General features: G+C 40.7%; 1 protein-coding gene and 1 long non-coding RNA gene across 5 annotated transcripts in view; one reads left to right on the top strand and one right to left on the bottom strand.

Moving 5' to 3' along the window:
• Positions 1–6,893, top strand: part of LOC111191725 (uncharacterized) — a 28,269-nt gene extending 21,376 nt beyond the window's left edge. The window contains exon 2 of the long non-coding RNA XR_002649617.2: positions 6,490–6,893. This is a non-coding gene — a long non-coding RNA (uncharacterized LOC111191725). The remainder of the gene's footprint in view (positions 1–6,489) is intronic.
• fam172a (family with sequence similarity 172 member A) overlaps positions 1,199–26,398 on the bottom strand; it is a 288,454-nt gene continuing 263,254 nt past the window's right edge. For all 4 annotated transcript variants that reach the window (XM_049470775.1, XM_007243895.3, XM_049470777.1 and 1 more), the window contains one exon: positions 1,199–4,449. In XM_049470775.1, coding sequence (XP_049326732.1) covers positions 4,235–4,449 — 215 coding nt within the window. In that variant the 3' untranslated portion in view covers positions 1,199–4,234. The remainder of the gene's footprint in view (positions 4,450–26,398) is intronic.

Below are 26,398 nucleotides of genomic sequence, written 5' to 3'. Positions count from 1 at the left end.
TTGGAGGGATGCCACTTAGGACAGTGGTTCTCAAACCTTTTAGACCACCCTTTAGACCTCTAAGTACAGTCTTTGCAAGGCATTCCCTTGAACCACTGGATGATTGGAAATTGTGCAGTTCCACGGGGTTCAGTTGTAGGGCCTGTGAAGAGTCCACAGGGTTTAACTTTAGGGCCTATGGAGATTCCACAGGGTTGAGTTGTAGGGCCCATGAAGATTCCACTGGGTTTAATTGTAGGGTCTATAGAGATTCCACAGGGTTCAGTTGTAAGGCCTATGATGTTTCCAAAGGTTTCAATTGTACGGCCTATGACGATTCTACAGGGTTCAGTTGTAGGGTCTATGACGATTCCAAAGGTTTCAATTGTACGGCCTATGAAGATTCCACAGGGTTTATTTGTAGGGCCTATGAAGATTCTACAGGGTTCAGTTGTAGGGCCTATGAAAATTCTACAGGGTTCAGTTGCAGGGTCTATAAGGATTCCAAAGGGTCCATTTGTAGAGCCTATCAGAATTCCACATGGTTTAGTTCCAGGGCCTGTGAAGACACCAAAGGGTTCAGTTGTAGGGCCTATATGGATTCCAAAGGGTTCAGTTGTATGGCCTGTACAAATTCTACAGGGTTCAATTGTAGGGCCTGTAAAGATTCCAAAGAGTTCATTTGTAGGGCCTATGAAGATTCCACAGGGTTCCTGCTGTAGGGCCTATGAAGATTTTAAAAAGTTAAATTGTAGGACCTGTAAATATTCCACAGGGTTCAGTTGTAGGGCCTGTGAAGATTCCAAAGAGTTTATTTGTAGGGCCTGTGAAGATTTCAAAGGGTTCAATTGTAGGGTCTATAAGGATTCCACAGGGTTTAGTTGTAGGGTATGTAAAGATTCCACAGGGTTCAGTTCTAGGGCCTATGAAGATTCTACATGGTTCAATAGTAGGGCCTATGAAGATTCCAAAAAGTGCAATTAAGGCCTATGAAGATTCTAAAGGGTTCAGTTGTAGGGCCTATAAAGCATCCCTTCACTCCTTAAAAGTTTTCTGGAGTTAATTTGGCAAACAGCAATACATGGTTTGTCTACCACTTCCAAAGGAGAACCACTGTAACTGGATAACTGTAGAACATGTTCATAAACTATTAAGCTAATTTTATTTTTATTTTTAAGACAGGATAAAAAGCAAACAAACAAAAATGGTGTCATCATCATAAGCATAAAAATGTGTTTATTTTATAACAGCCATAGTCTGTTGTAAATTAGCATAAAAAAGATAAAGATGAAGTACAAGAAGATACAAATCAAAAAACATGTGGACCACGTGGATAAACCCCAAATCCAATCTCAATTTAAAGAAAGGAACTGCTTTGTCTTTGCAAAACAGAAACGAAGACAAAGGAAGGATGAAAAACTTACTCAAATATAACAAAATTACCATAACCATTCCCAAACCCAAAGATAAAACATCTAATCATCATTTCAGAAATAAACTCCAGTTCTACACCAGTTCAAAGCGAATCAAACGGCTTGATATAAATGTAAAAATCAGTCATTTAAAAAAAAAAAACAGCAACCGTTAAAATGAATTTACATATCAAATGTGTAGGTCTGGCGTTTTTATTATTTGGTTAAGCCTGCACTCTTACACTCCCACATCTCTTACACTTCCACAAATGAAAGATCCTATATGGCTTAGTAGTCATATTGTTAGAAAAGAAGGAAAATTAAGAAAAAATAAAATAGGAAGATGAAATTTGTCTTTTGTATTTTATTCCTAAGGCAACTCTATTCAAGTTCCACAGGTGTTTATAGTTTTACTCCAACTAAGTTGCAATAAGCAACGTCTTGCGACATCTTGTTTTAAAGATAAAAACTTGAGCATATTTTCAGGTATATTGCTCTATTAAAACTTTAAACTTCTGTGTTTGCAGTAAAAATAGTTCTGAAACCCTCTAAAAAACAAAAAAAGGCCTGAATGCGATTGAACGTCTGAAGCTTTTGGATGTGGATATATTTAGTGCATTATTTCCCAAACGTCTCCACATCTCATCACTCACTCGCTCGCTCGCACACTCGTTCGTTCGTTTATTTATTTTCGTTCGTTCGTTCGTTTAAAATGACACGTAAAATATGCAAATTACCCTTTCAACCGTTTCAAACACCGAAAAACAGTCTACCTTCAAAGATCTCGGATTCAACGCTGAATTCGCTGCTCTTTTTTTTTTTTTGTCATCAGCGGCGACTGTGCGCCAGTCTGGGAAGATTAGTTTTTGAGTTAAAGCAGAGGGATGTGTTGATGTGCTTGAGCGACGTATCTCTAAGCCTTGACTAATACCACATTGTCCAGAAGACAATGTCTTTTGTTTATGCCAAGAAATTGACATAACATGAGCTTTAGGGGGAGAGCGGACGATGTCAGTGTGATGTTCAGAATGTGAGATTTAACAGGCATGAGAGCTGAGGAGGGAGAAAGGGAGGATACATTGTGCAAACATCTAAAAGAATCTTTCTTATGCTTTGGATATTAACCCTCCCAATCCCTCCAATCCGGCAGAAAGGACATAATAGGTTTAGTAATTCGTTCTGAACGGTGAATTTTTGTACTTATATCGTACTTCTGTAAAAAGAGATATGCTTAAAACTTACTCTGGGAATGTGGATTGTTTCAAAAGTGATTTTAAAAAAATACAGGAAAGATATTCAACTATTTAAGTTAAAAGTAACAGATTTTAGGGAGCCCCACAGGGTTCGATTGTGGGGTCTATGCTATTTTTGAAAGTAATGCAGTTATAATGCTAACTTAAAAACTGAGGTTAATGGATTCGAACCTATATTTTACATAATTCTGAAGGTCCTAGGCCTGTCACGATATTAATATTATCAACTTTTCGCACTATAAATAATTGCTTGCTAAAGTTTAGCTGACCTTTGCTATCGTCTATTGTGTTTCCTTTACAAAACTGTTTACATAGGAATGAGCTTCACCAATATTTTTAACCAGTTACCCAATGACCAACGTGGCAATGACTGTGGCAGATAAAGTAAAAAGCAAAAATATACTATTGATTAAATGTCCATAGTCCTTTAAATGAGTATAGCTGTATTATTATGCTTTAAAATTATCATTACTAAAAAAAAAGTGGCATAAAATGGTGTAAAAATGATTTTATCGCAATTATCTTAAGGTCAATATATTGTCCAAAAAGAACAGTAAAGATATTGTGACAGGCCTACAGAGGATCCTAATGAAATTATGGTTTAGTTTCTTGACTAAATTGATTGATTAAGCCTAGTCATAGACTATACTGTATTTTCCTTTCAATAATAAAAAAAAAAAACTCCATTCAAAATTGTTGTGTAGTTCAAGACTAGGCTTAATCCCTGTCTGGGAAACTACTGTAATAAAGCACAGACTTTAGCATAAAAAATGAAGAATCTTAGTTTGGGAAAGCAAAGAATTATATCATATATATATTTGATGTCCAATATACTGTATATATTTACGATGCTCGGCTGTGTTATACTATGCGAAATCATCGCAATTCTGAGTTCAAGCCACAAGAGTGTAGCGGGACTAATCCCGTAATTCCAGAATTGGCCACAAGTCTGGAATCTGAAGTATGAAAAGGATGAAAATGTCTAACATGAGGCAGCACTTCAAATACATATTTCACCCAGGTCAAGGCTGAAAAGAGCTGAAAGACTGAACGAGGAACAAATATGAAAAAAAAGGAAAAAGCCAGAGCTTTTCAGGGACTGGGGGCGATCTGCAAGTGGGTTTTAGGACCATGGGGTGGGGATAAAAATGTGTGAGTGTGTATACAAGTGTGTGTATCCATGTATGTATGTGTGTGTGTTTCCCAGGCATTAGCTCAGTTCAGAGCGATGTCAGGACAATTAGAGGTGCATCACGAGGCGCAGTGCGGAGCCGCCTGTCAGCCTTAATCTGGCCACCGATGGGCCGCCACCAAATCCGCACAGCAGCCCAGGGGAGGCACAAGCAGTGGAGCCATATTGCTTTGACAGTTGCGCTCATCTAGAAGTAATGCAAAACGCTATTCTGATGTATACACACCGACCTCGCACTCCGAGGCATGAGAGACAATATGTTGGGAGGAGGAGGAGGAGGAGAGCCTCCAGGAGAAGGGTTATGTTTCATTTGTTTCTAGTGAAAGAGAGGAAACCGGCTGAGAGAGGTTCAGAGAGGAGATGTTGACGGCTGATGTTTCTGGACCTTCTAAAATGTTCTACAAGTCCTCGTGTTTGACTCGGTTGGCGCTGCGGGTGGTGGGGGGCTCTTTTGTAGCTTCTTCCTCCCCGTCTTTTTCCTTTTCTCTTTCTTCATCTTCTTCTTCTTCCTCTTCTGCTGCTGCTGCTTTCGTCTGCTCCTCCAGGTGTTTGTCGAAGTACTTGAAGATGGACTGGAAGCTTTTCCATGAAGTTAGCTCATGCCTCTCAGTGCCTGCAGATACACACAAACACAAAAAAGAGCAAATGTAGTGAAGATGTTGATACAGATATTGAGCACAAGACAAAAATAAAGGCAATGGATGGACTTTATATGGATGTGGTCTTGTCACTGTCATCCACAAACCATATATCTCCATTTTTTATGTTTTCCATTTTTGACATAATCATTTGAATTAGGCTGTTCTTCTTTGTACCATTTCAAAACACAATTTGCCAATAATGGACCAATGGAAATCTTTCATAATTACCTTTTTACATTGACTTCAATGAACTTAAGGTTTTTACAGATATACATTTTTCCCATCATTTAAATCTAGCATGTCTTTTTTGTACCATGTCAAAACAATTTACAATGAACAGACCAATTATAGTGTCCCAAAATTACTTATACATGACCTTAAAAACTTTAACGTTTTTTTCATTTCAGGTAAAGTTGCCAATTTGGAAATCTGACATTTTTACAGATAACATTTTTGAGACATGAATTAGTTGAATTAGTCACTTTTTGACACCAAATCAAAATCTGGCTTTAGTTGCTCCTTTTTCAATAAATGGACGAATAGAAATGCTTCAAAATGACAACAACAAAATTACAATTAGTTTAAATTGACTTCCATGACCTTGAAAGTTGAGAAGACTTTTTCATTCTTCTGTGAAGTTGCCAATTTTGTAGATAGAGGCCGTGATAAAAACAAGAATGAATTCTGAATGAATTCTGTTAGTTGGACTGTTAGCTAAGGCGTGTCCCATAAATAAATAAATCAATATTTAAGTATTTCCATAATTCCGCTTCAGAACTTCAGGCATCTCTATTGAAACAACCGACACAGATTCATCAGATTTTGGTGCCAAGCACCGGAGTGCCACACACGAGCTCGCAGCGCTGGTGTCGTGTTGCGTATATTCGCTTACCAGCTTTTTCATTTATTGAGACGTATGCAAAGTGATGAACAATGGAAGCACTGACCACCACCGGTGGAAGATTGAGTGTTCTCTCTGGTGACTAAAGCACTGCTATCAGTTCATCCGCGGAAAGGCTCGGTTTCTGCCTCTCGCGGCAGGTTAAAGAATTCCCATGTTCGGGTCACTGGGCTCTGGAGGAGTGACATGTACACCTCGGGTCCCCGTCGTACCTTTCAAAGTCCTCATCGAACCTCTGCGAAGTCCTCAAGGCACCTCAAGGCACCTCGGCGTGGCGAGAGTGACAGTGGCCCGAGCTCTTAAACGCTGTAATTTGTCATTTTATTGTGTTATCTGTCAGCATGTTATCTCTCTCGCTCGCCGTGTACAGTATTGGGCCGGGCGCTTGTTCGCGCCATGTTATTGAGCACGGTCGAAATTTTTTACAAAGCCGCTGATTTCTCACATTGCAGCCGCTGCTTTGTCTGCGAGCGCACTCGGCGTGCTACAAAGAGGATTGGCTCGATATGTCCTTTCGTCTTTCTGGGTTTTTTTTTGTTTTTTTTGTGTGTGCCGTTCGCTTGGGTTGGTGTCCTTTCTTTTTTTTTTTCTGCACCTTTTCCCTCTCTGCCCGCAGGGATACAATTAAAAAAGCACCTTTAAGGCCCATGCCAAAGGAGTTCTCAAATGGCCACCATGCTGACCTCCATGTTTATTAGATTGACCTTTGTCTGGCTGGTATTGATGAAGATACTGGAGCTGTGTGGGGAGGTTTGTGTGTGTGTGTGTTGCGCATGTGACTTGCGACTGCGAATGCGACTGTGCATCAATGGTTCCTCTAGCTTGGCCGGTGATCAGTGCCTCAGGTCAAGTTTACCAAGCTGGCAATCAGCGAGTCAATAACTCCTGCCCAAACAATCTCTTTACCTGTGTAGGTCCTGGCACGACACACCACTGGAGAAGAAGACATCGCCTCCACGGCTCTTATTTATAATTTAGATCCAATTTAAAGCGGCACATGGCCTCCAATTGTTCTCCCTTTCCCTTCCTTCGACTAGGCCTTTATTTATTTCCCTCCCTCTCTCTCTCATGTTCACTCTCTCCCTCTCTCTTTCTCTCCTTTCTTCTTTAGGAGTGATCAATGGCGGAGGCTTACTTTTTGTTACCTTGAACCTACGGTGAACTCCTGAGCGGCGAAAGCCTCTCGCACTGATCCGCACGGCTACGGGGTCAGCAACAGTGCGTCTCCAAGCAGATATGCAAATGGCGCAGGGCCCCGCGGCGACCCCTGCAGGAGCTCCACCCCTGCCGGCCACATCACCTCGGACGAGCGCTCGCCAGCGTGCTCCGCTAATAGGCTTTTATTACACCGCCGTGCCATCTCCTAATTGCCAAGATGTGTCGAATGTAATCAATAGTGTATGGGTGGGTTACAACAGCTCATACAGCGCATACGGCTCATACAGTCAGAACGCAGACGCACCGTCATGTGCAGTCAGGCCACAAATTCAATTAAAGCCCTTCAAAAAAAAAAAAGAGGTACACGCACACGAGGATTACACACACCTCCATCCTGGATCCGCAAAAAGACTACGCAACAAAAAAGGCTGTGCAAAAAGACTGCCTGGTGTCTGTCTTGTAAAAGAAAAGAAAAAAATAAATAAATAAAAAAGAAATATGACAGCCCTCTCATATTCTCTTTTTTTCTCCCCCTTTCAGGAATTCTGTTTTCCAGCAGGGATTTTTCATAAGCTCCAGTCGGCTGTCGCAGGGATATCGCTGATAAATTTCAGCCTCATAAAACTAGCATTAATGTCAAATTAAAAAATCATTACCACATAATTGGGAGGATTATTAAACTATCAGTAAAGCTCATCGACCTTCCTCGCTAAAACCGAGAGAAAAGAGACCCAAATTCAAATAAAACACATTTTACAGAAATATTACGGCTACGCTCTGTTTGGTGATTTAATAAACCACGTTGCGTTTACACAGACAGCTCATGTTTGCCATGTTAATGCAGAGCTTGTGTGTGTGTGTGTGTGTGTGTGTGTATGTGTGTGTGTGTGCTGGATCTGTTGTTTTTAAGAGTAATATGTTAATAAAGAGGCATTTTCTTTTATGGAATGTAATAATTATAATAATATTAAAGTTTATAATTCATGTCTATAACAAGTTATTTAAAATTCTTTGTATGAAAATATTAAAAGGTTAAACAAAGGTAAAATGTATTTGCTTTAATTACAGGTATTGTATTTTGTTATAGTATTGAAATAAATGTCTTATGTATAGTTACAATTCTTATTTTCTGACATTTTTTTGTATTTTTATTTTAATATAAATTGTACATTCATTTCTTAATACATAATTTTCTGTAGAATGTTTTGTGCTTATTTATTTATTTGCTTATTTGTGCTTTGTAAAGTATGTGAAACAATGATTTGATTAAATAAAAACGCAATAAAAATACACTCTATGTAGTTATGTCAAGATGTTTTATTAATTATTAAGTGCACTTTGTATTCTTTCTGAAAATTATTAATGTAATAAATGTTTTTTTAACATACATTTTATATAAAACAAAGAAGCAAACACAAATTATAAAGGAATAAAGATTGTTTTTTTTTTTTGTTTTTTTTTACCAGAGTCTAAGTGAAAATTCTCTCGAACATGTCGGCCAAAGACGATACCACACACACACACACACACACACACTACAGCAGCTCATATCATGCCACTTTTTCCCCACTGTAATGTTTGTAATGTGTGTTATATAATCTGCAAATTCTCTATGAAGAAACTGATACTTAATTCCCAAACGTGTTTCTTTCTGGATAATTGAATATCTCTTTGATCATTTTGGGACAAACATTGTTCTTAGTGTTTTAATAAACACATAAACACACAAACACAAGAACACACACACAAACGCGCACAAAGTAGTTATAGCCCCGCCACCCAATATGTCACGAATGTTAATCTTGGCTGCCGGTGAAGCTTCAAAGCACAAACACTGAGTGAATCAGCAGCACTGCCGCAAGTATTACTCTGAGCCAGAGGAGAAAAATAAATAAATAAATGAGGACGAAAAAAAAAAAAAAAAAATCAAAGTGTGCTGATTGTAATTAGCCTCCATCTGTAGCACGCCATTCAAACCTGTCTCTTAATTGATTGAACACGACTGGCATATTTCATTTAATTTCCAAAATTGTTTGCTTTTATTAGGGGGGCATTTTGGTATGTCCTAATTACACTGTTGAGGGAAAATAATGGGATCTTAGTAGATTCTAGTAATTATGAAATAAATAAATAAAAGTCTGTCCTGTGTATTTCCATTTGCACACTGAGAATTTTTAGACAGAAAAGGCAGAAAAGTAGGAAACGTACTGAAAATCTTTTGCAAAATCTCTATGTTAGAAACAATGGAAATATAATATATCTCATTATGTTTTATGCATTTTCTATCCTTAATATTCTAAAAAAAAATCACCCCAACAGCTCCAGTAACTCAATCACTAAAAAGAAACAGTAGCACTGGTCTATGCTGCAGCCCCAGCAGTGCGGCAACACACAACTTGTTTGCTCTGTGTGTCCCTCTTGGCGTGCAAGTTGGATTCGCCACCTCGGCACTCTATGATATTTGTTTGTTCGATGCCTGGGCGGTTTGGCACTTGTGCCGCGCATGCCTGACCATGGGAAAGGGGATCTGAGTGTGTTCAGCTTGGGCACTAATGAGACCAGACAAGGTGCCAATGTTCGTACACACTAACAGCCCTAACAGCCTACACAGCTCTCAGTAATGGAGGATGTAAAGCCATAAGCCATAATTCATAAAACGGCTAATCGAATCTATATTTACTCGTATACCCTCACCGCAAAAACATGTAGCATCCCACTTCATGCTCAGCAGTGCCAGAAGCACACAGCACAGTTATTACTGTTGTGGCGCAAAGAAAGCAAAAAGCATGCCTTGTTTGTACTGGATGTAATTAAATTAACGTATTTAAAAAAAACAAAAAAAAAAAACAAGCACAATCGTACTTGCCGATACGGAGACGAGGCGAACCCAGGAACGAACGAGCGCACCTACAATTTCATCAAAAAGTCTAATGCAATTCGCTGTCAACACTTGCCCATGCAAGGGATGGTGTCTGCCCATGTTTTCCCCCTCTCTGCCTCTTTTAATTACTTTACTTATTATTGTCGTTGGAGCAAACAGAGGCAGAACTCATTACACAACCATAAATGAGAAAAGCTGAACGAGTGGCTTCAGGGCCTGCTGAGAGGACTTGCAATTCACTGTACTGACAGAAAAAGAGAGATAGAGAGAGAGAAAGACGGAGAGAGACTCACATTTATTGAAATGTGGAGTTTTAAATGGAGATCGTGTTGAATATTCGGCCCAACACGTTACAGAACCTACTACCCCTGGACCACCTTCACTGGCAACAAACTGCCTTTTTTTGTGTATTTAAGAAAAAAAAAAAAAGTTAACTAACTTGTGTGGCACAGTAGCTTGAAGGTTAGCATGTTTCCCTTCCGAACACTGGGTTCTTGGGTTCAAGTCCCTACCTGTGCATAACTGGATGCTGCTTTTCATCAGTGTGTGTCGATATGTCGGTGTGTGGAGAGTGTCAACGGTAGGTTTTCTTGTTCTTGTTCTAGAAAGGTGGTATATAAGTATAATATAAAAGTGTGTAAGGATATGTATAAGAGCTGGAAAGGTGCCTAAATGACAACATTCCTATAGAATAGTTGTTCTCAAACTTGGATTTTATCAAATTTACCACACATAATCAAACAGGCTACTGTGTGGGCCTTATTCATTTAGTTTCTGGTCAATGCTATATGCCTTTATAGATATCTCAGAAAGCTTGAGACACAGGAGAAATACCAGTAGTGAGAGATGAAGCAGTGAACTACACTGACTACATGGCATCCCACTAAACAATAGGTAAGTATTAAGCTATTAATCCTTTTTTGTGGGGTTCCACAGGGTTCAGTTGTAGGGTCTATGAAGCTTATTTTAATATAAAATGTACTTTAGGTAGTACTCTACTAATGAGAGAGAAGATCTTAGGTGCGACCTTACATCCAGGTTGTAATGGGTTACCCAATTAACGCAAACAATATTAAAGTTCTCAAATTTACAGATGAAAACGATAAGATTTCAATCTTTCATATGTTTTTTTGAGTTCCAACTTTGTACCAGTGAAGTACTTCTATGTAGCAGTAGACAGCACTGGTTGTCCAATAAGGACATTTTCGATAGCTTAAAGCCAAATCATATCTAATGTCTCAAACCAATGGTTTATTTAGTTTGCATTGCAAATATGCCATAGAAGTGATTGGAAACACTATTGCTTGAGTAACTCAAAGCCAACCCCAAAGAAGGGCCAATTGACAACTACTGTAGACACTGGCATCACCACTAGTACTTTGAATGTACACTATTTGAACAAAAGTGTTGGGAAACCTGCTTTTTACAAAATTAACGATAAGAAAAAAGAGCTTATCCTGCTTTTGTTGCTATATCTGCTGTCCCAGTGCTCCAAAGCTCAATGCTGGGGTCTTTATACCTCTCTAGCCCACACCTGGCATTTGGTATGTTTGGGGCCAATAGGTTCAGGTGAACTACAGTAGAACTCTCTGGAGGACTTCAATTTACAACTTGGCAATAAAATAAAATTGTCAAATGTCTCACTTTCAACATCTGACAAGTGTATTATGTTCTATCGTAAATAAAATATGGGTCTATGACATTTACAAATCGTTGCATTCTGTTTTTATTTACATTTATTCACATTTTCTAGTGTTCAAACTTTTTTAAAACACTTTTTTGTGTCTGTATTTAAAAAAAAAGTCCTGTGAGTTGTTCCACAAGCATCGTATAGATGTTCCACCTCTCATTCCTCCATGTGAAAACCAAGCGCAAAAATATGATCCTCATCCCTGACAATGCTGCAAAATTACAGAAGATTTCAAGGCTAATTTGAGGGCTAATTTGTTGGCAAGTCAAACAGCCTCAGTCCACATTAGCATGATTAAGTTAGCCCTGTTCAAATGACTGCGTATCTCAGAGATAACTCGAGGAAGGAGCGGGCAGGAAAGCAAACACGTGTGACGGGGAAGCCCGGAGAGCAAACAGCGCCTAAGCTCCTCTGGCTAATCATCGTCATCGTGCTAGCATATTCATGAAGTAGATGAGGCAGACTGACGCTAGCGCTAGCTCTAGCTCTGGCTGCTGCAGCTCTTTCACAGCGAAACTGACGACCAGACAGCCAGCCTGCCGAAATTCAGGTGAGACAACGAGACATGGCGAACGTTTCAGTGCCTGAGAGAGTAATACACACCTTCAAATGAGTGTGCACAACACTGCACTACTCACTCACTCATAGACACACACTTCCTTCCATCCACTGGGAGCAAGCTGGCAACAAATTAAAAAGCCCAGCTGCTTGTCTAGCACTAGCAGATCTTTATGACATGACTGTCACTCCCCGAAGCTATCAGGTAAACAGTAAAGGATGAATCTTTGAATGAAAGGAGGAAGAATCAAACGGTAACAAATTAACCGAGGCTTACCGTCAGTCTCTGTGTACAATGTGACTCAGGCACAGGCCTCTCAGGAAGCTAATTCACACAAGCTTAGCCTAGCATAATAGCAAGTGACAAGAGTGTACAATGACATGTGTGACATTTTGGTATGCCGCCATTGCATACAAAAGCACGAAAGGCTCAAAGAAAATCTCAATTTTGAAAAAAATTAGGGTTTTATGATGGTATGGTAAGTGTTTACTAACGAATTAACCATTGACCATTTCACACTTGTTTACAGAGTGCTCATGATCCCGCAGGTCAGTGCAGCATTCTTTAGCTTCCATAGGACATGACAGAAGTGATGGCGAACAATACTAGTTCCGGTTCCCAAATGAACTCTGAAGTGCTTTGCGCTTTGTGGTGAGAAGAACATAACCAGACTTTAATCCGACCTTAACTATAATCCAGGTTAAACAATGAGCAAAGAACAAAAGCCATTTCTGTAGTTGCTACATGTTAAGTTGCATAGAAACCTGCACTAGTCCAGAAAACAGGACCTTTTTTCCTGTATTTACTTTCTTGCTCCCATCCAAGACAGGTCTGACCAATCAGAAGAGAAAACACTGCACTGCAGGTACTGTTAAACTAAAGAAATGCAGAATCAGAACTGAAGACTGAAAAGACTGCACCACAATGCATGTTTTAAAAGTACTTTTTAGCACGTTTGGTGCAATTACACAATTTCACCAAAAACCAACTGGACTATAATGTGTCATTTTGTGGGACCAAGAAAACCTTATACTACTCAAACATATATAAGGTACATGTCATGCAAGCAAACAAATAAATAAATGTTAATAAACCTACACTGATTTGTTATGAAACTTGCAACGTTTTGGTCATAGATCTCAACCCTACCAGGGGCACAAGACAATGACTTGTATTACGTACATTGGAAGCTATAGAAGGAAGTCACCATTGTCTGGCCTCTTTAGATAAGCTTATAGATAAACAGATGATACGGACAATACATCATGGAATACACATCACAACTTCCTTCACTTGCTCACTTGTTTTGGCTACTAGACTTTGTGGTGTATTCACAAACAGTTAAGCTGACCACAAAATACGACAAGATAACTGTCTCAAACCATCAGGTTCCACAGGTTCACCATTGTTTACAAAGCAGTTATGGTTTCAAAAATGCCTTGACTTCGCTCTCATATCGTGAGCTCTTGCTTTATTAAAGGTATGTACAGCAGTTTTACTATTAGTCTTATTTATTGGTTTGAGCAACTACACAGTTGACCTCTTAAAATATGAGAAAATACGAGATAACTCAGAAGGGATTTCAGGTGAGGTAAGAGCTGAAAACCCAAGTGTCTCAAGTCAATTCTACAGGTTCACCATTGGTAGGCAAAGCAGCTATGGTTTAATAAATAGACAGACAGATACTTTATTGATCCCAGTTAGAAATTCTAGAAGAGCTACTGCCCTGACTTTACCTTTACAAGGTACGAAGATTATTGTCTCAAGTGATTTAAACCATCTCTACAGGTTCACCATTGTTTTAAAAAACAGCTATGGTTTCATATATGTATTGCCTTCGCTGTTACATTGGGATCTTCTGCTTTATTTGAGTATGTACTGCAGTTTTACTATTAGTCTTATTTATTGATCTGAGCACCTTCACAGTTGACCCCTTAAAATATGACAAAACACGAGATAACTCGGAATGGATGTCAGGTGAGGTAAGAGCCGAAAACCCAAGTGTCTCAAGTGTCTCAAGTCCACTCTACAGAGTCACCATTGGTAGGCAAAGCAGCTATGGTTTCAGAAATAGACAGATAGATACTTTATTGATCCCAGTGGGAAATTCTACAAGAGCTACTGCCCTGACTTTACTCTAACCAGGTATGAACAGATTATTGTCTCAAGGGTTTCAAACCATCTCTACAGGTTCATGATTGTTTGACAAATCAGCTATGGTTTCATAAATGCCTTGACTTCACTGTTACATTGGGATCTTCTACTTTTTTGAGGTTTGTACTGCAGTTTTACTATTAGTCTCATTTATTGATCTGAGCACCTTCACAGTTGACCCCTTAAAATACGACAAAACACGAGTTAACTCAGAATAGATGTCAGGTGAGGTAAGAGCCGAAAACTCAAGTGTCTCAAGTCCACTCTACAGATTCACCATTGTTAGGCAAAGCGGCTATGGTTTCATAAATAGACAGATAGATACTTTATTGATCCCAGTTCTAGAAGAGCTACTGCCCTGACTTTACCTTTACAAGGTACGAAAAGATTATTGTCTCAAGTGATTCAAACCATCTCTACAGGTTCACCATTGTTTTAAAAAGCAGCTATGGTTTCAGAAATGCTTTTACTTCGCTGTTACATTGGGATCTTCTACTTTATTTAAGTTATGTACTGAGGTTTTACTATTAGTCTTATTTATTGGTCTGTGCACCTTCACAGTTGACCCCTTAAAATATGACAAAACACGAGATAACTCAGAATGGATGTCAGATGAGGTAAGAGCCCGAAAACCAGCCAAGTCTACTGAGAAACACCCTAATAACCTCCACAGGGAGTGGATTTCTAAACTATGGCACTTAATTATTACAGAATACTGCTTGTAGTAAGCGAGATAAAACATACAGCACTTCAAACCGAAAGCCTCTGCCATGAATCCCTGACCACCGGGTTTACAGCGAAAGTCCTTGCGCTTCATGTAGGGCAGCGCAAAGCCCATGAAATCATAGACCTTGATAACTCAGAGACAACGTGGGTGAGTGTGAGAGTGCAGAGGCACAAGGCGAATCGATAGCCGCTCAATACATAAATAAGGGCATGGGGCTGAGTGTGTTTACAAAGGGAGCAGCGGGAGTCAAGAACAGGAGCAGGCTCGCTAGTCTTTGAGCCATGGCACATGTGTCATCCATATTGACAGTGTGTAAACTAGAACGAGGAGGATCAGTCTTTGGCTTGGACGAGATGTGTGTCCACAAGTCTCACAGGAACACGGAGCGAGGCTGAAAGCACACAAAAACAACAAATGTGCACACTGGGTGAAGTGGTTCACAGATCCTATGCATACAGATACTGCACTGTACTTTCAATCACTGTTTGAATGACTGACGGCTGAGTGCGGGGTGATACGGTACGGCGTGAATCAGAAAACGATGTCAATCATTACAACAGCTGTAACTCAGGTGAAATACTCATCGGCAGTCCTAAATAATGTTGAAAGAATGTACAATTCTTCCATCATACAAACTGCAACAGACCATTTCAAAAAGGCTTGAAGGTCAAGAAGTATTGACGTCCTGCGGTAACATCAACTTGCTGTCCGAAACATGCAAGGTACTGAAAGAAACTGTTAATAACTGATCCTGCAGCTGCTCCAAAGGTGGACAATTTTACAGAATACTAGCCACTGCACAAGGACTGCACAATAACTCAAGATCAATATATATTGCAACAAAAAAAAAAGTTCTAGTAATGTTGGTCCCACTTTATAATAAGTATCTCCATACACTATAACTGTGTAGTTACATATTAACAATACATGTAATAACACTGTAACTGTTGTTGAAGTATGCATTGCTACAGTTTGATTACAGTTGTCAATATCTGGCAGAATATTTTCTTCCTGTGATAAAATCTGAATTATGATTTTTTTCAAAAACAATCACAGCCCTCATTACATACCAGACAAGTGCTGTTGGATAAACAGAAGTTTATACACAACTAATTACACACTATTACGTGTGAGAATTCACACACATTATGACACGTGAAAGTACACTCAAGTTTAAATTGACTTTAAAATATGTGTTATTACTAAATAACAAAATCTGTAACAATGCAATGCATGCTTCACCAGACGTTACAATGTTATTACTTGCATTATTAATGTCTAACTACACAGTTATTAGAGACATTTATTACAAAGTGGGACACCATATTAGTAAGACTGTCAAACAAATTTATGATATTTCAATATACATTATATACAGCATCTCTGACAATCACTGACTTAATGGCAGGACACATTACAATAATTTCTTAATTAGTTTTAAGAAGTTTGTGGGTACAAACTCCCTTGGTAGTATTTCTGTTGTTCATATCTATATTGTTTATATTGATATTAGAATTGTATTAGAATGTAGATCTTTATAGCTGTAATCTTATTAGGTTAAACAGGACTATAAAGGTTCAAGATGGACTAAAAAGGCATTTTTTACAACTGCACTTTCTTAGTTAAGGTACATTGTTTACCTGTAATACAACATAGAACACATTACCACCTTTAATGGACAGCAGAGTGGATGGTAATGATTGTAACCGGCAACATCTGACTAGAAATGTCCATGAGAACACATAACTATATCGAGGATAAACAATTAGTAATGAACAAATTTCATTTCTATTCCATTTCCATTTCAGTTGCTCCATGTTAAGTTGCATAGAAATCTGCACTAGTCCAGAAAACAGGACCTTTTTCCTGTACTTTCTTGCTCCCACCCAAGACATGTCTGACCAATCAGCAGAGAGAACACTGCTACTCTCATGATTGGTTGTGTGAACGTTTTATAGTGAGTTTTCCTTATGTGAGAAAAGAACAAATAAAAAGAGATGAACACTCCAAGTTTACAAAGTCGTTAACTTGCTAAGTTAGGCTTAAAACCTAAGCTTAGAAAAGGCTAATGTGTTCAACCTAGCAACACGGTTGGTGAGTATAGACACTCAAGTTCTAAACTTCTAACAAACTTCAAACTAAAGAGCCCTCCATGCTCCTCAGGTGGAGGACGCCTTGTCCACTCCTCCGCAGACTGAGGACGCCTCGAGCAGCCTGACCGCGGCCCCTCTGTGCTGCCGTTTGTAATTAGGGGTCGTCTTCAGAGTGGCCCCATGTATGGCGGGTGGCGGACATGGCGGCGTTAGCGTTAGCAGCTAATGCACCGGGCTACACTTCACATGGGCCAGGCAGGCGGGCTGACCTTGCTAGCCCCACATTAGCGCTGTTATCTTGGGGGGGTGGTGGTAGAAGAGATAGGCCTGGAGTGGGCAGCGGGGGCGGGGTAGAGCAGAAATAGATCACTTAGGGGAACAAAGTGTAATTAATGGGTGGATGGAGATAAGAGGGTCCTGGCTGCTATCTGGGAATGTGCTAATGGGGTTCACACACACTCAGCACGACCAGGGGACTCTTATGGAGTGCGTGCAAATGTGTTCATGTATGGAGTGAAAGCTGGGGTGTGTACATGTTGATGGTGACGTGTGTATGAGTAGAGGCCGGGGGGGTACTTGTGTTTAGTATATGGTGCGATTAAGATGACTGTGTATTTGTTGCTGGGATTGTGGTGGTGGTACAACGTATGCAACATGGAAGCACAACCATGGCAGATACATTGTTTTCTAACTCATCCTCATTCAAAATGGACTTTTTTATAAAACAGAGGTGTCAAACATGAGGCCCATGGGCTGAGTATTTAATCAAGTTTAGCCACTAATTAAAAGAAATACACTTTCTCTCCAGAACCAATCAGATTCTTCATTCTGGGGTAGGGGTGGGGCAGGAAACTCCTGTGCTCGTCACTCGTATCTCAACCAATCAACAGCTTCCACCTGTGTTTATAAGACCTCCCCTTACACGCCCTTCTCAGCTTGCAGGTGCTGTTTCGTTTTCCCCTCTTTCCTCCACACCGCCTCCAGTTTGGTCCCATCAGCTGCCCAGGGTTTGGCTCCACCCCTGCCTCCTACATGTGACAGGAACTGCGAGGGTCTAGATGCTGCATACTTGGGCTGACGACAGGTCCTACGCCAAAGACTAACTTAGCACAAATTATTATCTAATACATTGTTAATAAAATCAAAATTAAAGCGGTTATTATTGCACGCTTGCCTCTAGAGTCTTTCTGGTAGAAGTGCTGTAACTATTACTTTGTACTATTAGTTCAGGTGGTCACAGTTTAGTAAATTACACACAATGAAAGTTAGAGATAGAGATAGGGCTTGATGTCCTTCAGAAACGTTAGCTAGCACCGTAAGAGCACTGAACGTACAGTGTTGGGTTTCCCAATAAAAATACTGTTCTAAAGTCATTTTGGTTCCAATCTCTGTCAAGGGCCGAGACAAAAAGAAGCCCAGCGACGTCCATGATTTAAAGAATGAACCCAGAACCAGAACGCTCTCTTCCAGCCTCTTCTCTTCTCATCCACGTCTACGCCTCAGACACTCGCACACGTTCTACTCTCACATCAAACCCATGAGTGATGTTATTACACTTGGCTCTGTGGCAGGGCTTCAAATGAAGGGGACGTTGTTGTTTACTCAGCAGAGGACCAGAGGAAGCTCGCCGGTCAGCTGAAGGTCAGGCCGCGGTGACGGAGAGGACACTAATTGACAGGAACTTCCTTACGACCTCCTGTCTGCGCGGCTCCCTGCGTCAGGGGCCCGGCCAGGAGACGGCTGGGGAGCCTCAATGCCGGGGCTCGGCCCCTCTGTACTGGGAGGTTGTTTAAGTTGGATTTCCCCTGTTTGTTTCAGGACAGACAGTGGAAGGAGGACACGAGGGCAAAGGTACGGGATTCCCCCTGCCCACAGACCATGAGGAATTTGACGGGGCAAGGCAGACACCGACGCTGATAAGAAAGAAGGGCTCATTTGGTTTTGTGATAACAAATTAGGCCTTAAATCATATCAGCTTTTACAGTTCAGGAAAGCTTTGACGGCACTCGCTTTCCATGGTATTCTTAAACTAACATGGCCAGAAGAGACTGTAATATTTTTAATAATAGTTGGAAAGCAGATTATATGTGTAAATAGTCTCATGTGAAAATATCGAGACACTTGTGTGAAGATTTCTTTTTTTCTCTGTTGGACTGAACATGTAAGAATCCCGTGACCTCCTATTCACTTCCATAGAGTTTCATTTGCCCCACAGTCATTAATTTGCCAAACTGTGTGTACTTCTCAGGTAAGGTTCGCAAGCTCTAATCCATAGCCATACTTATTGATGGCTTATTGAACTTTTTACTTATAATTTATAATAGAAATTCATTTTACGAATAATAATAATCAATGTGCCCAAATGTCCGTAGGTTTCAATATTTAAAAAAAATAGAAGGGTTTTCTTAGATTCTCCTAATTGTTTCACATTACTATCCATAGAAACAATGTCTCATCGGCTTCTACAAACATTATGTAAACCCAAAGTATTAATTAACCATACTTCAGGCCCTGTATGTGTGTCTGGCCTGAGTTTGACCCCAAAATGGTCCAGCTGTGCTATGATAGCAGTATGGGTCTGGGATGAGACTGCAATTCGTCCAGAGCTAGAGTGAGTGAGTGAGTAAGTGATAGAAGGAGTGAGAGAGGGAGGGAGGGAGTGTAGAAGAGAGAGAAAGTATGTTCAAAGGAGAAGAAAGAAAGCCCTCTGCAGTTCAAACCTTCACTTTGGCCTTGGATTGTTTGGACAGCACTGGCAGAAGGAGTGATGGTGAGAGAGAGACAGAATGAGGCGAGGGGGAGGACAAATAGCTCTAAATGGCAAAACTGAAAGATAACTATCCTCACCCATTCTACGCAAAGAAATTCCTAATAAAAACAAGTGGAGATAATGCTGTTTTTTTATGTGTATGTCTTTGCCATATACACATTATCACCATAATTTAAAATATGACTGTACAGAAAAAGCTTAAAATCCATATATCTATTTTCTAATCCACTTCTTTCTGGTTCTTAATGGTTGTGGTGGGTCTGGAATCCACCTCAAAGCACTAGGTGAAATGTGAATTCAAGCTTATAGCAGGATATAAGTTGATCATAAAGTGTTACCTCAGGGAATGGCTTGGAAATGCCCACACCTCTGTAAGATGTGAGGTGTAAATGGTTGTGAGTAAGGCTGAACACTGGTCAACATGCTCATGGCAAGGCAATGTGAATTATTGGAGTCTAATTAAGGCATGATAGAAGGTCCCCGACAGATGGGACATTCCTATGTGTACATCACACAAGGCATTACAACCCTCAGTGATCAGTGCAGTGGATGGTAATTATTGTGACCTGTAGTATTCTAGTATCTACATCTACTGTACATTCAATCAATGGAGCCTTCTTTGAATGCCACGAGTTTGGCAAAAGACATGGGACACTACTAGTTGCTGTACTTATACTAGTTCTTGTCTCATTTCATATGGAATGTCAGTGCATTGTGGCCGATTCACCAATTTTCCATGTGTTTCCCAGAAAAATCCCACTTGGACATGAGAAAAACACCTAGTCAGTGATGAGATCAAGGATCGAACTTACAATCCCAAGTCTCCGAAGCTGTGTGTTACACACAATCTACATGCTGTGGCACTGTGCCATTCATAAGCTTAACAATAAAAGCAAAAAAAAAAACCAAAAAAACAATGAGTCACTCATAGAGTAAAAGCAGTCGAAACCAGCAATTGCAAATAAGTACCAAATCCTATGTAAAGAAACTCCTCCACTCATTAAGTGAAAGTAGAGACTGTCTTCTACTACGTGAATGAGTTCACAATACACACACACACAAACATGTGTGCACATACACACAGCGACTTAAAAAACCCTGAAAAAAAAAGCCAAACAACAATAAACAAATGAAAAAAAAAAAAACAGCAACAACCCAGAATGATTCATACGGTAAAAGCAGCCAAAGCTAGTGGCTGCAGAAACTGGTGGACAGGTGGCCGGTTTCCGATCAATGCTAGAAACTTCGGCGAACATAACGAGCCGGGGCCAAAAGTTCAGCGCAAACAGCCCACCCAAACAAAGCGGAGCAAACAAACAAACAACAAAAGCTGGCGTCTGAAAGCGTCTCATTTGAAGCATAAACAAAGCGTAGGAAGAGTTAACCTTCTGATAGGCCGCCTCAACCCCCAGCGTTATGCATTTTTCATGCCGCGCGAGTCGGAGACAGAATAATTATCTCTCTATCGCTCTGCAGATGAGTAGAGAGGGCTGCGGCAGCTAACCTGTCTCTGCTCTCTACACTCGTTTACCTCCACCAGGATGAACGGAGGGGGGGGGGGGGAAGACGAAGTGTGAACGCGGGGAGCAAGGCTAATTTAGTGGAGTGGCTTCCACAGCAAGGTCACTTGTCTTTATGCTTCAGTTCCATGGCCACACTGACCTTAAAAAGAGGCACAATCTGTCCTTGCTAGGGGCAAAAATACACACACACACACACACACACACACCCCGATACATAGACACACACACACACCCCACACACACATGCACCACCTTGACCGATTCTGTAGACCTTTATCTGACAATGTAGCTGACATCCGACACCAACACACACACCCACACCCACACTCATGTAGGACACGCAGATGTAGCAACTCGCCGTGACCGTGGAGCTTGGTACGATTAATCAAAATTATATCAGTGTGTAAGAGTGTGTGTGTGTATGTCTGTGTCTGTGTGTGAGTGTGAGAGCATGCATGTGCAAGCGAGGGGTCAAAAGACTCTCTCAATCCCGCTCTATCGACTGCAGAGGTGAGAGCCAGCGAGGGGAGCGGCAAATAGAATAAAATGATCGATACATTCTCACCTGTCAGGAGGGAGGAGAGTGCTTAAAGAAGAGCAAACTTTCACCCCGCAGCGTATCATATTGATCAAGGGATGTAAAGCCGAGAGCTTTCGCTGCTGCCGACCTATATGAAACAAGGCTTATAGATAACATTGTCTGAGGAGATCAGAATGGGTGCAAAGGTGTGTCTGATAGTGAGTGAGTGAGTGAGTGAGTAAGCCAGCGATTGAGAAAGAGAGTGTACTGTATGTACACTACTGGTCAAATATGCTGCATGTCATTCGCAAGCCTGTTTTCCTATTTAGCCACCTTAGCAATTGAGCAATTCTGAGCACCTTGCTGCACCAGTACATTACTCCAAACATGCATCTCTTTACAGTTGGACCACTTTCTTCTTCTCAGCACATTTAATCATGTCGAGGTCTGAACCCTTGGGTGGTTAGTTTGGTGTTCTGGAAGAGTTTTCATCACCTGGAACTCAATCCCAGCAAGGGTGACCTACTGTTCATCCCAGGAACTACAGGTCCTCACCACAATCTCTCAGTTATGGATGACCAGTTATAATTCTCAAGCCATGTTGGAAATCTGACTCATACAGATTTCTCCTCTATAGCATCCAGAGAATTTGACCGTTTCTCTCTTTTAGGAAGCCACTCAGGTGCTCGTGCAGTGTCTTGTCATTGCAGGACTTGACTACTGCAGCTTTCTACTGGCTGCTCTTCCGTTGTGAGTCACCAAAACCACCTGCACCAAGAGCTCTTAGAGCTTCCAGTATGGCTTGGCTCGACCCACCATTACTCAAATCCCACATAAAACCAACATCCCAACGTCTTGCGTCGAGGTGGTGGAACCAACTTCCACTGGGTATCGGAACAGCGGAGTCATACATGTCAGTGGTCAGTGTTAGGCCCAATCCCAATTCCCCCCTTGGTCCAACCAATTAGACCTGAGATTTTAAGGGTTTTAGGAGTTTTAAGGGTTTTTAGCCTTTCAAAATGAGAACGGCATACTAGAAACAGTGGCCATTTAAAATCCCTGGGTAATCACACGATTAGTGTGTCTCTGTATTTTGTTTTATATTTTCCACTCCATACTTAATGGTACAAGAGACAGAAGAGACAGCATCATTTAAGGTGAAATTTAAAAAATAAAATAAAGGCTTTTAAAAGCCAGTTTCTGCTCTCCATCAAACAGGAATTAAGGGTTGGACAATAACTAATTTCTGAATTTTAGTACACCACTGTTATCACATCAGCCTGGCAAAGGGTCACCTACAGCTTGCTTAAGGGTTGTCTCAATTTTTAGAGGGAGGGTTTTACCCTGTCATCTTGTAACCCTGTTCTAAAGTGAAGGGTTACACTCAAAAACAAGGGGTAGGGGTAACAATGGAATAGAAATGGGATTGAGCCCAAGTCATCAACAAGTAAAGTGTAAGAGTGAGAAAAGAGAGAGAGAGAGAGAGAGATAGAGAGAGAGAGATGGTGGTAAAAGTGTGGATGCAGAAAGATACCCCTCATCATAATTTCACTGCGTAAAAGTCTCTCTGTTCTGTTTACTGTGTGTAATTTATGTCTGAGAGTTCAAACACGGCTTTATCTGCACTCAGCTGCTAAGTGATACGATTTCGTGTTTTATGGGTGCCTGTGCCCTCTCTCTCTCTCTCTCTCTCTTTCCCTCTCTCTCTCTCTCTCTCTCTCTCTCTCTCCACACACAAAGCGACTACTGCAATCCAGCAACTGCTGTAGACGACTCACTTTCAACTGAACCCCCCTCACATACTAACATAGCACCCCCCCATCAAGCCTCTACCCATGGCTTAAGTGCCTCGTTAATCCCTCCCTCTCCTCAATAGCACTGACGACCATCAATCCTTTCTCAAAACGGCCCAATCGGCTCGAGTTTTATTACCGTACGCCTTTGGTTATTGGACTGCCGGCGCCCTTTAAATCCTTGTTTCTCTCCACGTCTTTACCAATGCGATGACCTCTGGAGCCCCGGCAACTCCGAAACCAGCCTGCTCGCTTTGGATTGATGTTCTAAAACGTTATGATGGTGGGTTTTTTTTTGCAGCACCACTGGTTTATGGATGATATATATTCCATCACGAGGTCCTGCAGGCTGAGGCATTCGGAAACATTACTCCACAGGCGGTTTAGTAACTTGCCTGAGGGCTACACCTACAAAACATGTTTGCAAACCTGCTGTAAAGACCTTGATTGTTTAAACCATTTGTTTAAACCAAGGGTGTTTTAAAGACCTGTGAAGACCAGATCATATTCAGAAGCTATTCTTGCAGTAAGCCCGAAAACTCACTTAACAATGACTTAACAAGGATCCACCCCAAAACATGTATTGGGACACCTGTTTCTTAAAAAGGAGTTTATCCTGCTTTTGTTGGAGTAACTCTCTCTACTGTCTAGGGATTGATTTCTATGAGACTTGATTGGAGCACTGCTGTGAGGATTTGATTGCAGCTCAATCCTGGCATTAGACAAGAGGCCAATAGTGCCACTAGTTCCAATAGGTTTATGCTTGTGTATCTGTTCCAGAGAGTCCTATTTTAGTGGCAATACTTTACTACAGGGTAAACACAAACTGTTACATTTGCTGTGTGTGCTTTTGCACAGCTGTGCCAGCAACTGGTGCAACATAAAGTAACTGAATTCATTCATTAAAAGGGCTGTCCACAAAAAAATTGGACATACTGAGGATGTTTTTGATGGTAACCGAAACTAGGCAGGTTGGAAACATCCAGGAACACAAAAAATATATAAAACGTTATAAGCACTTTATTTAACACTTTATGATATTTGAAATTGAAAAAGAGTTGTGCCCTACATTTTCTCATGAATGTGAATGAGGTGCTAATGTGTTGGAAAACAAATAACTACATCAAATGTGTTTGAGACTGCCTGAATATTAGAGCTGTGTATTTATGTAGCCTCTTTCTAGTACCACTTTACAGTCATATGCTAATAAAGTGGATGTGATTGTATATATTGCGATATATATTAGGTTTATATCACATTTTAGGAAAACTGTTATGTGTCAGTCCTGACATTGTCAGTCTGCCTCCTCTGGAATCTAATTCTCACAACAAAGACTCCAATTTCCAGCATGCACTCACATCGGACCTTCCTGACTCTGCTGATCATGATCATGTAACGCTATGGAGTTCACGCTCTCCGAGCTTCTGATTGCTTACACTTGTTCTGTTTTAGCATAGATACCCCTCTGTTTCCTTGGTATTGAATCTAGTTTGCTAGCTCTTCTAGTACACGTTTCTTTTGTTGTTTTCTTTTGTTATCGACATGTTTGTGTTTTTTGACTACTCTCTTGTGGACAGCTTTTCTCAAGTATGGAGGTGCGCAAGGAGGCATTTAGCTCTATTGTGTATTACACAGATATCTTAGGCCATTCAAATACACTCAAAGGATTTCCCAAGTCGTGGCACTTTTGGCAGCTTTAGGTACAGTAAGTGATTGCGTTGATATTTTCTTACATCCCCACATACAGTATATGTGGTTTTTTGACTCTGGGCAGAAAGTGATGGATTGTGTAATTTGGAAACAGACGAGACAATCTGCGGTTCAGCTCAATAACCTTACACTCATGGCCCTGACCACAGCTACAAGACAAAGTGCTTACAAAGAGGCTGACTTACTGAGAGTGGTCAAATATCCTGCCTGAGGGAGGTAGACTGAAGTATCGTACCTAAAACCATGAAAAGCCTCACTCAACCAACCTGTTTGGAACTGTCAACTGTTTATTAATGCTAGAATTTCCTAAATAGGGTTGCAATGATAGAATAACAATCTTCAAAAATATATAAAGATGTCATGGTATGATGGTATTTCACAATTAGGCACGACTATTAACAGAATAATATTAATACAGACAGAAATAAACAGAAATGATAGATATAGGATTTTCCCTGAGGATTTTAGCTAATTTTCTATCTGTATTTCCCACTAATAGCTGAAGAAAAGTCTACGATGTGTAAAGGGTTAGAGTAGAGTATGTTTTGATGCTTGTTATGATATTCATATCATGTCAGTGGTGCATTGTGAACCTGCATTATGAGGTCTAGAATATCAGGTAAGTTGCCATGCTAACAGTCAGACTTAGCAGGGTTAAATTTGCTAAAAACGCAACAACCGGCCTCAGCAATGTTGGGTTGGTTTAGCTGCAATGCCAGTGTTGGATTAAAACTGCAATGCTGACTGTTGTTCTAAGCTGCATTATTCGCTGATAGTTGTTGGCAGTGATGATAAAGTAAAATTCTTCCTTCTCTTGACTTCCTTTCCCAATACTGCAACCATCCATGGCATGATAGCTATGCACTCCAACCATACTCCAAAACCTCAAAAAAAAAAAAAAAAAAAGAACTCAAGGTTTAGTTCCAGTGTCAGTTCCAACGTCTGATAACTCTGACAGTGTTTTATTGCAAACAAGTTCCAGATATCAGCCGTCTGAGGCTTGTCCTGTACAGGGGTGACCCCAGTAAACTTTGATAAAAGCTCAAGCAGCTACGCCTATCGGTGTTATCCATCCTTTCTTCTATCCTTCATCCTCCGATAACCTCACTCATCTCTTCCGCTCCTTTTTTTTCCCCCACCTCTTTCACTTCATGCATTAATTCAAGCCGCGCTCTTCCCACAAACTGTTTGCGCTTGCACATATTTCCCCAGCCGTCTCGGAGGGGAGCAGTGATCTCGCTCTTCTATCAGCCTTGTTTTGTGTATTTTTTATCTGATGTGAACGCTTTCCTTCTCCCCTGAGCAGGAATGAGCACGCCCAGAAGACTGAGACAGGGTTACGATGCTACAACCGGGATCTTCCTCTCTTTCTCTCTCTTTTTTTTGTGTCTCTCTCTCGCCTTTTAATCCCTTGCTCTCCCTCCCTCGCTCTCTCTCCCCTC

Source organism: Astyanax mexicanus, chromosome 22 (genome assembly GCF_023375975.1).
Source record: "Astyanax mexicanus isolate ESR-SI-001 chromosome 22, AstMex3_surface, whole genome shotgun sequence".
Lineage (NCBI taxonomy): Eukaryota > Metazoa > Chordata > Actinopteri > Characiformes > Acestrorhamphidae > Astyanax > Astyanax mexicanus.
This window is presented reverse-complemented; position numbering and strand designations above follow the sequence as displayed.